Here is a 17,035-nt window from a genome sequence, read left to right on the forward strand (position 1 = left end):
ACTAAAAGTTGTAAAAATAAATAATAAAAATAATCAACAAATGATTTCCAAATCCTTTACTCGGATTGTTTTTTTTACTAAGACGTTTATAACTATTTAAATTTTGTAGATTAAAAAAAAAAGAAATAATAAAGATAATCAACAAATGATTTCCAAATCCTTAACTCGGATTTTTTTTTTTACTAAGATGTGTATAACTATTTGGATTTTGTAGGTTCAAAATAAAAAAATTCAAAGGTTAAAAATATTTACTAATAGTAAAAAAATATATATACTTATGCGTATAAGGATGACTTTAGATTATGTACCTAGGCTTATTTTTATTTAAAAAAAGTTTATTTAAATGGGAAAAATCCATGACTCCGAAATATTTTTTATAGATTTTATTTCCCCTGAGTTTAATTAAAAGTCAATAAAAAATTAATTTAAAAAGTAATTACTTCAAAATGCTGAATTTTATAAAATTCCCATTTGAAAAATATGAATATTATCTCTACTTTTTCTTTAGATTCAAAAACTGAATAAATTAAAGAAATTATAATCAATTCACTAATTAAACATTATCATCACTGTCTAATAATGTAAATACTAACTTTTGAGCTTGTGCACAGTCTATAGTTCAAATTAAGAAAAAGGTTCTAACACATTTTCATCAACCCCTACTTTATGTTATTATTTTATGAATAGAAAAGTGATTAAACAGTTCTTGCAGACTCATAACAAATTAGAGGGTAAACCTTTATTTTTGTGATTAAGTATATTAAGTTCTTATCGAATGATTTTGCATTATTAATTGAAAGGGGTCACTATCGACCTCTATTTGTAGTTAAAGTCGAAGAATAATTTTAATTAAGATCTAAGCAAGTCCAGAAAATAGGATAATAGCCATACAAGCTGAGTCCTTAAATTTCAATGACTCATCATACCAAACTAAAAAGTTACAGAGTAAAAGCATAGGAATTAAAGCTGGGGTGACTTGGATTAGTATTAGTAGTTTAAAGGTAAAAAAAATCCCTTATAGTGATGAGGAACTGGCAAACTCAAACGGAGTTGTTTATAAATATTTTTAAAATTGAGGTATATGAACTTATAAAAGTATATATTTATTCATATGCAAAGTCTTAACCAATTAGATATGTATAGCTTTTTTAATGGAGTCTATTATATTTGATTTGAAACATAATGCATGCTTTGTTGAAGAAAGTGCCACTTTTGGCTCCTTAAATAGAAATTATTTTACGTTTCTTAACTCACACTATTTTACTGATCGATAATAATGATAAGTGAGGTAAGATAAAACCAATTTCCATGAAATGGAATAAATCGAAAACTTGTGGTGTAAAAAAAGATTATTTATTATGATCAAAAAATATTTTGTATGATTTATATGGTAAAAAATAAATAGAATGTGAAAAACCTCAAAATTATTTTATATTGATTTGTTTAATCAATAACTAACATAATGTATATCAAACTATAAGGAAATATATCAATTTATGGTACTATCGGAATCATTTGTTATCAAATTGATTAAAAATAACCATAAGTTAAAATATTTCTATAAACTACATTTTTTTTCACAACATTTATCGCAAAGAAAACTGATTAACAGGTTTGCCTTGATACGAGCATTCCGTAAACACAAAGAAGATCCAATTACTTATTACAATGGACAAAATTCATACAATACATTAAATTCAACAATCACACTGTTTATGAAATTGTTTAAAAAGATATTAAACAATATCTATAGGCAAAACTATACTAAATAAATATGGTTTAAAATCACAAAAGAAAGTAACTTATTTCATTAAACAGGGTAGGCAGCAAAACGTGTACTCGAGAGATGGAGTTAAAAGAATACATCAATAATTGTACATATTCAATAATAGGCAAACACTAAGAACAAAGGCATATTGATTCCATTAAATTTGGTTGGGCAAACCACTTGTACCTCTTTTTTTTCTGTTTCTGCAAACCAGTGAACAGTGCTTTATTTTACAGAAAAAATACACTAACCCCTACATATTAAAATTTTTAAATTAGGTTTTTTTTGTATATATTTAATAAAAATATTTCTATATTTGTTGCTCAGGCATTAAAAAAATTAATCAAGACAAATATTGTTTTTTATGACTTAATTCGCATACATATGAGAATATACCAATAATATACTATAATTATGTTAAAGTGTGAAGGCTATTTAGAGCTTCGTACACAGCAATGAATAGAAATATGTCAATGCATTAGTTAAAGGTAACAGTTTTACATTAACTTTTGCTAAGTTTTATATTTATATATTATATAAAAAGTTATTTATATACCTAACGTATTAGTGTAAAAAAACAAGTGAGCAAGAAAAAGCTCAATAAGGCTAGTTACATACATCAATAATGAAGAGTATATAAAAAAATCTGTTCATATTTGTGCACTTTTTCAAAATAAGGACTTTGTTTGATTGTATACTGCAAGATTTAACAATCTAGAGGGTATCAACATTTGAGATAAAAATGATTTAACAGTGGCGAAATTAGCTTCTTGACAATAGAAATGAACAAAGATAATAATATTGACTGGGGGGGATCCCCATTTGGGGCTGAAAGATTTCCATATGGATTTTTTTTTTTTGTTATTTATTATTTAAAAAAAATCTATTTATAAAACATATGTTTATTATTATATAATGGATATTTTTTATTATTAAAAAAATATCCTTCTATAATGACAATGTTCCCCTCCTCTAGTCAGTATTTCAATCTTTCAATCAAATATCAATATTAATCAAAAAAATTATTTCTGCATGAAAAACAAGTTTTTGAGTAATCTGTTTTTTTCCAATTTGACTTTATTGGGAAGAAGCTGGAGAAGCATTAAATTAAGAAATTAGAAATGCCAGACTTAATCTCAACTCAAGACTCAAGAAAATCATCGATAAGAAAAACCCTTACAGATCAGGTTTAGCATCTTTTGGCAAGCAATAGCCCCATAATATATTACCTTCGAAAATATGACTCTAAAGGAAATAAACAAGAGTTATTGGGAGATACTAAATCAATATTTATATTGATAAAGTAAACGCTGAATCGGATGAGATATATTAAATTTATGTTTTTGGTTATGTTCCCTGTATCAACAAATAAATTAAATTTCAATTATTTTCATAGATAAAAAGATAAATACTAAAAAAATTATATGATATCAGTTGAAGTAAATATATATTTTTGATAATATGTAATATAAAACTTAAATTACAACTAGAGTTATATAAATTAATATATAATATCAATTTTAATAGTTTTGACTACTTTTTTTAGGGAAATAAGGCACTGTGCATTGGTCATTCCGGTAGTTGTGAAGACGATCAGCTGTGAAAATCATCTTGCCGGAGAAAATTTTCATAATTGCCCCATTTATCCATGTGAGGATTTCCGGGTATTTCTCAGGCCTCCTGGCTTTCATGCCCTCTGTCAGTGGGTGGCATGGTGACCTTGTGAGAGGTTTAGCCCCTTAGGAGAGGTCTTTTCCATTTTTTCATCTTGTCCAACTTAAAAACCAGGCTCCTAGAGTACTTAACAATGTCCGTAATCTTAATACCATAAACTTCAGTATCTAGGATATCTGAGATGCGCTGCCTTTTTTCTTATTACTCGCTCATGATGATGAAATAACTAAATGCTTAATATAGTTTGTTTATGTAAAAAGGACGGCAGAAACAGAATATTGAACAATCATCACTAAACCTTTACATAGAGATGAGAAAATAAACATTCATTAAAAGTCCATATTTTGCTGCCCTACCCTGTGTACATTTTGGAAATTACAAATTCTGGATCCAAAAACATTTTGGTTGCATCCAAAAAGATGTTTTAATCTGGATTTACTTATACAAGTGGAGACATGAAGCTGAATGTTTTATCAAATTGATAATATATCCTTATTTTCATAGAAAAAATTACATATAAATTACAATTTATAGAAATCTACAACATGTACTAAACACATTTCTAATAAATTTTGTCATTGGCAAGAAATATATTAAATAATTCATCAATATCTGAGACTCTGGTGATGCAACAAGATAAATAAAATATAGAATGGAGACTCCAAAGAATAATTAATTATCAACTTTTTATTCTGGACTATGAGCATCCCTCAAATAGACATTCATTTATTATGGACACAAGATAACTCGTTGCAGACCCTTAGTGGGTGAGGATTCTAAAAGACTGAATCCTAACAAAATCCAATTTTAGTGCCCAGGGGAAATTCAGCAGGGATTTCGTTACCAGAGATTCCTTCCCACACATACATTCTTCTCCATTGATGAACACTCATAAGAGGGATTTCCTTTCACACTTTTAAGTACTTCAGCCTCCTTCTTTCCTCTTTCTTTCTTCCACTTTTCTTCCCTTCTATGGCATACAGAATTATACGGAATTTTCTTACGAGCTTCAGTTTAAGCAGTTTAATTTGTGAAATTTTGTTGTGGTTTTATCTCAAATTGACGACAATATAGAGCATTTTTGAGGTAGCATTTTTTTAAATTACAGGACATATTTTCAGCTATTAAATAAGACACAATTAAACATTTTCATAACATTTGTCTTGAAGCTATGAGTTTTTGTAGATAAAGTACTTATTTTCAAATTGAAACAAGGATAAATCGAGTAATAAGTATGATAGATACATTTTAAAAATTAGGTTTTGAGATATATTTACTTAATTTATCGTTATCTTCAATATCAAGTGCTTAGAAAAGCTTTGAATCTTAAAAATAGCACAAAAGAAAACAACTCTACAGCCTTTTTCTGAAAGCTATAAGACTAAAAGAGAAAAAATAAGGACATATTTGTGATTAAGAGAACAAATTCTACTAAGTTGAGCATATGTTGTTCTAGTGCTGTATGATTTTGTTGCATAGTGTAATTAATTAATTAGGAATGAAAATTAATTCATGAAGTATTTTGATAACATTAAATTTTAAAAAAACTGTGAATTAGAAAAATAAAATTATATAATCAATGAGAAATTGAATTTAGCAAAATTTAGTGGTAAATTGATAGTCCCTAAATCCTCTAGTAGCCAAGTGTTTTTATATTCTCGAAAATTTTTGAGGTATCAAGGCACAAGTCACTTATTTCGAGGAAGTCTAAGCCACGGACTCCCATGCTTAATTATATGTCGGACAAACTCAAACTTGAGTCTTCTAACTAAATACTCTTGAAAACATTTTTTTAGTTTGTATCTTCAATACTAAACCTTAGAAATAGCCAAAAATATCAAAAAGCTTATGGACTTTTCCTAGAGGCCATGAGGCTAACAGGAAAAAATAAGGCCATATTTGGAACCAGGGGATTAAAGCCTAACATTTGCTGTTCTAGTCCTTTAAATAAAGCGTGATTTTTTTGGATAGTTTAATTTAAAAAAATATATTTTTTAAGGTGATGCTCGTTTTTCTCAAATTGTACATAACTTTATTTACCTCGTTTTGTTTATGTTTTGTCTTTTTTCTATGTGAGGCCTATATTTCTATATAATTGAAATAAGTAAACACCATAAATATAATCAGAATTTAGAAAAAATATCGAGTTTAATTGTGAAATATAAACATAAACAATCCTTATAGCTAAAACCTATACTTCTCGACTGCCACAATACTAAATTAATTCGTTACGAAATAAAATGAGCGAAAAAGACACAATTCTAAACAAAGAAATAAACAAGAAAAGGACATTAAAAACAATCAAATGAGTGATTATAAATAAAGTAATTTAAAATGAGGCAATGCAAATCAAAGTTTTCATCTTCTTAATGAATTTGTAATGGACAACAATCGTCTTCCTTGATCTAAAATGCCTTAAACTGTCTTATGAGTGAAAACCTATGAGGAAAAATGGAATTTTATACAGAAAAATACAGTTTATTGATTAAAAAAGACAAAAAGGATGGTGTGTGTCTTCTTTTTACTTTTTTATTAATTACTTAATAGATCATGATGGTGTCTAGCTCTAAAAATTAAGTATTGCCTCCCTTTGGTGTACATTGTTTTCAAATTGCATTATAAAATAAATATGTTATATATTTAAATATAACTATTATATTATCCCTCCACTTTCAGATGACATTCAGATACTGTTACTTAAATATCTTAAATTCTAAATTTAAACGAATATTTTTAAATATACATAGTTAGACAACATTTTTGGTATGTAACGCAAGAAATGGGAAAAGTTGTACCGTTTTACATATAACGGAAGTATAAACATTTATTCCGTATATTTTTAAATTAACATTAATTTATTTAAAAAAAAAACTTTTCAAATCTATTTGTAAAAATCATTTATCAGACTTTTAGACTACTCTTTCTCCAAAAGTATCATTAATGACATTTACAAAAATTATTCAAGTTTCGTATATCTATAGTAAAAATTTTTACAAAAGTGATGAGCCATATTGTTTTATAATTAGAAGTATCGATTTTAGTATTAAAAGTTAACCAGCCAGACATTTCATTATTTGTTCAAGTATTATTTTTCATTCCCCTCGACTCCCAAATGAAGAGTTGATTTCCAGAGTAGACAGTTGATGAAGAGGAATAATAATTAATCAATTAGTATACATAGTGATATGTGAATAAATTGATTATTTTGTAATTATGTATTATATCGACTTACAAAAATTAATTGATTATGGGCAATACATTTTTGGCTGCCTGAATCATCTATTATTATTATTTCTTCTTACTTTTAATCAGTATATTATAATTATAAATCAAGATATTTTTCATACATGTCTTAAAAGACAGTTACGCAAAACAATTCAAAAACCTAGTATTAAGTTATAATTGATGTCCAACAGTTTTAGAGTGCTAAAGTACTTATTATAATATGATAATTATACTTATAAAATTTACAAGCAAATCTGATCACAATATATCTTTATCATATAAAGTTTCGTTTATTTGCACGTACAGTCCCAAATCGTCTCTAAAATGACAAGTCATCGCAAAATATGTAAAAATTGTCAAATTCCGCGCTAGTCTAAATAATATATTAATAAAAATATAATCTGTTGACTATTGAATAATTTATAGATACATTTCAAGATTTAAATACTCAAGATAGTTTGACTCATTAATAGATCATATAATGGCTGACAGTGGGTAATTTATTGGGGTGAGTCCATATTTAAGATTTGTATGTCTTTTTTCAAACAATTTGGAAGGAATTTACTAGAAAAGGCCAGAAATAGTAGCATCAATAATTTAAAACAAGTTTTGATTGTCTCAAATACCTTATAGTGGTAGTTTAAACTACAATTAGTTATAACTTTATTATTTCATACTAACAATAGAATTGGGATAACAAATTGTCACTACATCACACTCACTGAGCTGGAGAAGTTTATCAAATTAGTTATCCTAAATTGACTTTTGGTGAGAGTAGGGAGAGATTTAAGAAACAGTCTAGTTTATCCTCGATCAGAAAGATCACTTTTCGAGTAATTGCAAGAGTACGAGATCGATCATGCTCCTATGTAAATTAAACGCAAAAAAAGTATATTTACAATGTAGATTGTCACATAAAGGTTCAAAAGAGGCTGAGGGCTCTTATTCTGTTGTACAAAAACAAAACAAAGATCCCTAAGTTCTTCATAAGAGACAAAAAAGTATGAATAGACCCAAAAGTAACGAAAGATTGTAATTTTTATTTGCTCATAGGAGCAAAAGTGGGCCAATTGAGGCAGTTTCTACTGTGGATCAATAATGACATAAAATCAAAAATAAATGTTTGCACTCTTGCGCCCTACCAGCTATTTACACTATTTTAAACCTAAAAAATGCCTATTTCTTTTTGGGTGTACTTCAGTAAAAAACCCATAAAAGCAATTTAGATACTACTTTTTAATATTGTAGAGGAAATTGACAAGAGTTTGTAAATAATGAAAGAAATAAAACCACTTTTGCATAAATTAATTTGGGAAAAAAGAAAAATCCTTGATGCACTTCAGAAAATCTTTGATGAAGTCAGTTTTACTCATAATTTTCAAATGTAATTTGATGCATCTAATGCACAGGAAATTTCTTTAAAAAATACAACATTTTTATCAAAATCTACGATTTAGATAAATATAATTTGCTTTCCAACTGTGTGGCTTTTATGTATGAAAAAGAAAGGAACTGTAGCCATTTTTACAAATCTAGAATTTTATTTTATTTATTTTTTGTTTTTATGTAATATCTTGGTAGTTATAAAGTATAAAACAAAGGTAAGCGCAAATTTATATTTAAAACTAATGCAAAATAAAATTGCATTAGGCCATCATAATAGGCATACTATTATATTGGTTCTTCAATGTACCAATATACTTATAAAATAGATATGAAAAGGATATTAATTTAATGGCCTCTTAATTTCACATACGTATTACATATTGTATACATACATAATGCTTCCATTAAGTGCAGTGTACCACCTGCATTCACCACTTATAGGACTTGAGTAAGTAATATTTTGGTTGTCTTTCTTTCATTTAATAAAACACTACAGTGCTTCAAAGACATTTTTGTATCCATGGACATTAGACATTAGAGTGACATATTCTGATTTTGCCTTTTTGAAAGACCTTTAAATGGCTGAAATATAAAGAAAAATCTGGTCTAACAACCACATGTTTTAAGCATGACACAGCCCTAAGTGACCAGATCCAATTTTCAAATTTAGAATTGTACCAAAAAAAGGTTTGTTGAACTAAGTGGGATTTTTTTTCAATTTCCTTTACCACACTACTTAATACCGAGTTTGACTGCTTATATATTATGTTATAGATTAAGACTTCACTGTTTTAATTTTTTTCCCCACATAAGCACCGATTATTTGAGAGTAAAAAAATTTTTTTTCGTTGGACGATATTTTGAACATTACATTATGAAAACCGCTTTCATTTTTTGGATTTTTCAAAACAAATTGAAATATATTTATGTAGTAAAAAATATGATTTTATGAAATTTTGTAGTTTTCTGACAATATTTAAACGACTTTTTTAAAGACATGTCATTAATCTTTATTTATATCAATTGCAGTCAGAGACAAAAATATTAATTCAGTATTAAATAACTTTTAAAAATTATTGCATTGATCACATTAGGGTTTTAATTTCGAGAGAGAGAAAAAAAAGAATCTTATATTTTAGGTAAAATTTAATTTTCATGAAAATCAAGAATTTGAAATTAATATAAAACTGCTTTCAAACGACCCATTGAATAGGCTTACGTTATATTGTTCGAATTTTAGTGTATATATATACACTTTGTAAATCTGAAAAAAAGGAATAGCAAAAGTAAAAAAAAACTCTTTGATGATATGTTTTAGTAATATAAACTTTCCCAAATTGTATGTACATTTAATATTTATAAACATTGTACATATAAAGAAAATTATAAGTTATAAATTAATTTATAATTCAATTAAGTTGATTTATTCTCAGTAGAAGAGTTTTAGACACATATTTAGAGTATAATACATGGGCTACAATGATATCATATTTGATTTTCCTCAATCTAACTAATAGTATGACTAATTGAAGCATTTTTTAGTTTTTCACAAAGTTCTTAAAGATCTAAGTTGTTGTTGTTGCTGATTCTTCACATTTCCAAAGAAAATACTATAATTATTAAAATTTAGCACCAAACCTTCGGCAAAAAATTATTTCTTTGCAACTCTTTGACTTCCAACACTGATATATGACTAAATACTTTACTTATTAACTCTATTAAAGTCTTAAATTAATTAAAAATAAGTGTAATTTTATAAAATAGAAAGAATTTACACATTTGAGAAAAAATTTTATTCTCGGATAAAAATCAATGAATATGAAAATAATTACTCTGAGAAAATTGATAAAATGGAAAAGATCTTAAGATTGTGTGTACTTGGTTCCTTCAAAGAGGATGTGGTTTTTCCATCAAAGTGCTGGATCACAGTTTCTGCCCCATTTAGGTTTCCACTCCTCAAGTAAAAAAAAGTAAATGATATAGTAAAACGACTTACGGTTTTCTAAAGATGGATGAATGAATTCATCTTCTTCGTCCCCACAAGGCTCTCCATCCCCGTAGAGATCATCTTCATCCTCCTCTCCTTCATCAATCTTTGTATCTTCATAGTCCCAAGGAAACGTTCCCTCAAGACCATCACCTGCATTATATGTAGAATGAGGAATCACACGGAAGGGAGGTCGATTAATGATCCGTGTTTTTGTTCCGCCACTTGAGCCTTTACTCGAGTTTGTTGTAATGATGGAGGTGCTAGTTAGGGGTGGAGTTGAGAAGGTGAGGGGATTAGAGCGGATGTTTGGATGGTTTCTGCTCATGATCTTGGGGGATGAGGTTTAATCATAGAAATCTGTAATTGAAAAAATAATAGGTCACCTCTAGTTTTTGTTAAATTTAAGGGCTTCATATAACATTTACTACTATGTACATATTGATATTTATCTTTTGGGATTTAAAATCTACGATAAATTGTCTAAAAAGAATCAAGTAACATCGCATTTGATGATTTCACAATATAAGTTTCTTATAAATAAATAAGAGTTGAAATCATATTGAATATTAAATTAGTTAGGATAAAGTTATATACGATTTATACTGTGCAAATATGAGTATTTATATCGATAAAATGTGATATCCAAGGAAGTATAAAAAAGGAAAAGCAAACCTACAAATGAACATTTTATGAAATTAGATATTTCAATTAATTTGGCAAGTTTTTTTTTTTAAGTTCCTTTAATTGTTTAGACGGAGTCGCACTGATTAAATATAAGTAGACATTAAAGTATTACATTTACTCCATATGACCTAGGAATTTTCTTTGAAGTCCATAAACATGATGTATATTTTCTTCGCTAGGAACGTTCAGGGCACAAACTTACACACATTGAGTTCAAGAGCATAATTTCTCCTGAGCCCGTCGTCCATGAGCTACGTCGATTCAAATGGAAGTTTAAGTAATTAATGAGTACTACTAGATTTAAATTTTTGTTTTCATTTGAATACTCGTATATATATTTTTATACCATTAAAGTAGAAATTGAATTCCTGGAATCGCACAGAAGAGAAATAAATGAGAAAACCTTGTACATATGTTAATAATTTAGGGACCAGTTCGATAGTTCTACCTATGTGGCAACAGAACAGTTGCAACATTTGATGGGTTACATTCAAGTAGTAATTGATAGAATGTAATTACTAGTAAAACTTTTTTTTTATTAACTATTATAGTTTAATACAATTAATAAGCAAATAAAAGACCTACAGGAATTGCATTATAACAATTTTAATTAACATTTTAGTTTAAAATTCGACCTCCAGGATTAGACCAATTCATCCGTCTCAATTTAAAAAATTCTATAATAACAATAAAGTGTTCGTTGAACAATATTCGAAGTAAAATAAAAATGAAAAGAATTAACAAAAATTTTGAAAGAATGGACGCAAATATTAGGAAAGCAATAAAAGTTATAATAAAAATTACAATAATAAAAATTTCCACAGCTATAGCTTATCTGAGAGACGATTGTGTTTCCTAAAATTTCTCAATATGTTATTAATTTTTCAGGTGACGTTCTGATTCAGAGGGTATGAACCCCACTAAGTCAGAGGCAAAATCCCATAACTTTTCATATACTTTTGGTATTAAAAGCAACGTGGCATCTATTAAAATGCCTCTGAAATCTTCTACTCTGATTGGCTCCCTCAAAGTGAGTTTTTTGGCAATATGTGCCTTGGAATTTAGAAGTCCATAGTACAGTGCCTTAGTTTTTGGAGGTGAATTCTTTCTCACATATAATTCAAAAAGAATAATGGCTGATAGAGAACTTGAATTTGAATTTATGAGACTCTTCATATTTACAGATACAAATAATCTAAATATTTCCAGTCAGCGTATGCGTGGATGACCAAATTAAACACTTTCCCACAGTATTTACACGGTTCATAGAAGGAGATACATTCTGCTGAGATCTGAAACTGAGCCGTAAATTTACGACCGTCCAAGATTTCACATTTGGATTTTAAAATTATTTTGATCCAGATTGGTGGGAGTTTTAATAGTCTTTTGTTTTCTTTGCCCAACTTAATTGGTTCGTCTTATGCAATTTCTCCATATTTAAGTTTCACTGGCCAAGGTGTAGGGGCTTGGTTCCGCCTTGAGCTTCTTATTAACGGATATATTAACTTCCCCTTTGATAAAATATTGTCCGAGAACGCCTTATGGACAGAGATAATATTTTTCTTAACCGCTTCCCACTTCAAACTTGCTGCATCTTCTTGTTGCTTGAAGAAGTACTTCTTTTTATAAATTTGGTGGATGATGTCCACTATGGAACTGGAGTTGTATACAAGAGAACCTTTCTACAGCATTCTCCTGGCTATAGTCAATGATTCTGATATATCCCCAGTATGATTGTTTGATAAATTCGTAACAAACAAAATCCACTTATGGCCTCCATTTGAAGAGATATATCCTTTCCATTCAGCATCTTGACTTTTTGTGAGATCAATAACATATTTGTATACATTTTTGCCACAACTTTTTCCTACAAAACTAGGCCTCCATCTATATACTTCTTCGGTCGTTTGAGAGCAGGGATATATCTACGGTGAAAAAGTTTTTTTCTATCCAATAGTTTTCTTCATTTAAAATTAATTCCCCCAATCTTGGATTTGATGCCGCCTCATATAAAACTATAGGAACTACCTGGGTACTGTACAGATCAATACGTTTTTGGAGGTTCAAATGTCCCCAATCATGCATTTTTATCAAAATGTGTCCATTCAATTGGACCAATTTTTCTCAGAAACTCCATTTTTGTTCCATTCTAATCCAAGTGTTACAGCTCTTTCATTAGTAAAACAGCTCCCTACATGCAATTTTTTCGAAGGCCTCCACGAACCCAACGGAAGAATATAAGTCTTATTCTTGTTTATTATGAGACCAGTTCTGACCTCAAAAATATCAAAATAATTCAATATACTTTAAATCCACTTTTTTAATTGTTTTTATGAGTTTGCCTCAATCATTAATGCAGTATCATCATCATAAAGGTGTATGACATGCTTCTGTGTTCCAAAACATACGCCAAACCCCCTGTATTTACGTTGGATTGTTTCTGTAAGTTCATTAAGACCAGCAATGAAGAGCAGCAGTGACACGGGGCAGCTCTGACGACAACTTCTCGTTATTTTGATCGCCTTTCCTTCCAGATTGCCTAAAATGACAGTAGATGTCCCATTATACAATAGAGCTCTTACTGAATTGAAATATTTATTTGGCAGAAGCTTTTTAACAGCACTCATGACATGTTTATGTTTTATAGAGACAAAAGCTTTGGAAAAGTCAACAGCGATCAACGCTCCATATGATCCTCTTTCCGACACTGCTTCAATTGCGAATTGGATATTCCATGAATATTATCCTTCCTTTTAAAAACCCCTTTTGCTCATTACCAAGCTTTGCGTTCAAAATAGGCTCTATCTCTTTTGATAATACACCTGCTAGAATCCTAAATCCAACATTTAATATTGTTATTGTCCTAATGGTTGAAATCTGTGCTGTTGCCTTTTGCTCCAGTAAGAGGCTTTGGTAACCGTCCCGATTTTTCCATGTATTTTCACAAAAGGAGGATCTATTTCTTTTTTTACCGAAACAAAAATCTTTCTACTAATACCATCTGGCCCACTAGCTTTATCTGCCTTGAAATGTTGGCTTATATAATCTATTTTATTTTTCTCCGAAAAAAAAAGAAAACATCGCCGGTCCTCTCCAGAACTTTATTGCCCGAAATGATGTTTTCTACTCGAGATAAAAAGAAAACATTCCTCTCTTTCAGGTATTTAAACTGCTTTTTATGATTGTTCTCTAGTTCGATTTTCTCCCTGGTCTCTGGCAATTTCTGAGACCCTATACAGATTTATTACTTCTGCAGTTAACGTCCTTATAAAAGAAGATCCCCGTGAAAGCATGTTATCCAAGTTGACATTAAGTTTCTTTGATTCCTCTTTTATTTTCTAATGAATTTACCCGTAGTTAATCTGATTATTCTCATGAGACTCATTGATACAGCATACGGCGAGTCATACAAATTGAAATGGTCTTTCAGCCGTCGGCATAATAGTTGGTGAAATTTCTTGTCGTTTAGAACCCATAAAGGTACTTTAAATTTATTTTTGGTTTTCTTATGTCGGAAATCTATCACCATTAACTTGTGATATGAGGAGGGTTCGGGACGATACTCCATTCTCAATATCCTAAAGAACACGCGCAGGGAAAGTAGTGAAAGATCTATTCTTGATGTCTTTTGTCCTGATCTCCAAGATATATTTTCATCTGGCCTCTTCACTTTTTTTTAAAATATCAATTAAATTTAGCTCTACAATCATTTTTTGAAGAACCTTAAGGTTAGGGCTTGGGTTCTGTAACTTATCCAAATCTACTTTCAGATCTGCTATTAATACTAAAGGAGTAGATTCCAACTTTTGTATGTTTATCATAGCCTGGAAAAAGGTTAAGCATTTTACATTCGGGTCGTACGCATTAATTAAACTAAACTTGGGATAGTTGATCTGCCACTTCATCATACGCCACTGACCCCCCATGCATTTTTTAGACGTTTATTGAATGTTCTGTCTCTACTTAAACGGTCAGAGAATTCTCAACATTCGACTCGTACTTTGAAAGAATTATTTTTCCTATCCTTCAAATCAATGAACAGAGGAAAATGTATTCTCTCTCCTAGTGTATTTAGCGATTGAGGCTTCATCAATATTATTTCAGGTCTGTGGAGCGTTTCACAAGTAACAGATATTACCTCAATTAAATTAAGAACCAACGCATCTCTAGCTATACTGACAACATTATCCAAACTCATTTGTTGGTGAGGCCCTTCTACCATTACTCGCTTTACACACGGTTAACGAGAACTTCAGTCAATTGTTTTCTGTGTTTTTCGTATATTTTTCATCTCTTTGAAATGAATGAATTACTTTTTTGTCATTTCTATTCCTTCCAACCACCTCTGAGAATAAGGATTATGTCTCAAACTTTTTCTCTTCACCTTGCTTCATAGCAGTGTTGATTTCAGTTATTTCATTTTGGAGCTCATCGACGAGACCGTCATAGTCCTCTTGATAAGTATTTTCTTGTACATTTTTCTCCCTCTGAATCTCTAGACCAATAATCTCATCACTCTGATTAGTGAGACTTTTGGAGCCGTCTTCGCCTGAGGAGGTATCCACCCACTTTTATATGTCTTTTGCCAAAATACACAAATTTGTACTAAATATAAATAAAGGAAAACAAAAACCCACTCATATGGGGGCGAACTAAGTTTCCTCAAATTCGTAGATTAGATTATATCAATACACCACAATGTTCATATGATTAATCAGTAATAAGTATTAATAGAATAAAGAAAAAGAAAGGAAGAAGAAAACCTTCCCCGATTTTCTTATGTGTTTATTGCGAGTGCGGTGAGTGAAGAAATATGAAGAGTAGTAAAAAGATGGAGACAATCGTTTCCAGACAATACGTCAGAGAATAAGGATTCTAAAGAGTAGAAACCTTTGAGAGGTTAAAAACCTCATTTAAATACTTTTCAAGTATGTAAATAACCTTTAACCTCACTTTTTAAATTTAATTATCCACCATGAAGGACTAACTTGTCTTCACTTATCAATACATAAAAATTAATTAATTTAAGCCATATTATTATGGTAAAGCTTTAAGGACGAGTTATTCTCCTCAAGTTCAATGTACGTGACTTTGAGTCCAGGCATCGCCTAAAGAAGGAAATGTACATATGACACGTAAATTAACAATTAACTTCAATATATATACAATGTAAGATATTTATTTTTACTTAATCCACACAAATCATTCTGACTATAAACAAAAAAATAGCAGACATAATATGAGTGTTGTCGCTAATGCATTACTAAGCAAAGCTCAAAATTATTGAACAGATTTGCGCTCATTATTTTTGTAGAGCGATGAAATAACTCGAATTTTCGTTCATTTATATAAGTTTGTATTACTTTTTAATTTTTCTACCGTTTATATCTCATGATAACCTGGAATATTTTTCCCCATGCTATATCTGTGACTCCAATAGCTCCTATACCTTAATTAGAGTCCCAACCAATATATTTTATAATGATACTATATATGATGTCATTCAACTGTTTTCTGTCATTCCCCTTCATTTTTTCAAATAGCAGAATTTACCTAGCAAATTAATATTCAAGGGGTTAATTTAAGGAAGCTGCGTAGTCAGTTATAATGCAGTGATTCTCAACCGAGGCTCTGCGAGATTATCAAGGTCATAGAGACATTTATTTTCTTACAATAAACGTCATAATAAGTTTGAAATTAAAAATTCTGAGTCCAATATTCGGTCTAAAATAGTTTGGATAGGGGCTTTGCAGTGTTTAGAGGTTTGGGAATTACTCTTGAATAGTATGACTCGAGTATACTCATTTAATGATGTAAAATGAGAAAAATGAGTTAAACATTAATATTTTTAGGGATGAGAGGAATTTAATACAATATCATGGATGTATGAGGTCCCCCATGGGGAGTCTCAGACGCATAACAATTTATTATGATATATTTTTACATATCCACTAGGGTTGGTAAGGTATTTGGTTGTACAATGGTTCGGTTCGGTACATTTTTATTCTTAGTGCAGTAAGTATAAATCGTATATATCAATATATTAAATATTTTGACATTAAGCAATTTAGGTTATAATTTTTTTTTTTAATTAATTTATTTAGATATTTATAGCAAGGTAAGGTTTTTATCCATAGGTATCCTATTAAAAAATATGTTATGAAACAGATCCATCAATCAAAATTTGAAGAGATCAATTTTTTTAACAAGACTCCATCCCTCAGGCTAAATAGATCGCCGCCTACTAAAAACCTTTCATTAAATAAATATTCGGGGATATCAACGAATCTGAGTCAAAAGAAATAGAA

The 17,035-nt window shown here is 29.5% G+C and overlaps 1 protein-coding gene across 1 annotated transcript in view; it reads right to left on the reverse strand.

Annotated features, from left to right (window-relative positions):
• Positions 1-17,035, reverse strand: part of Ca-alpha1T (Ca[2+]-channel protein alpha[[1]] subunit T) — a 490,322-nt gene that overhangs the window by 375,630 nt on the left and 97,657 nt on the right. Inside the window, exon 2 of the mRNA XM_071887138.1 lies at positions 10,050-10,400. Coding sequence (XP_071743239.1) covers positions 10,050-10,368 — 319 coding nt within the window. The 5' untranslated portion in view covers positions 10,369-10,400. The remainder of the gene's footprint in view (positions 1-10,049; positions 10,401-17,035) is intronic.

This window comes from Lepeophtheirus salmonis, chromosome 1 (genome assembly GCF_016086655.4).
Source record: "Lepeophtheirus salmonis chromosome 1, UVic_Lsal_1.4, whole genome shotgun sequence".
Taxonomy (NCBI): Eukaryota; Metazoa; Arthropoda; class Copepoda; order Siphonostomatoida; family Caligidae; genus Lepeophtheirus; species Lepeophtheirus salmonis.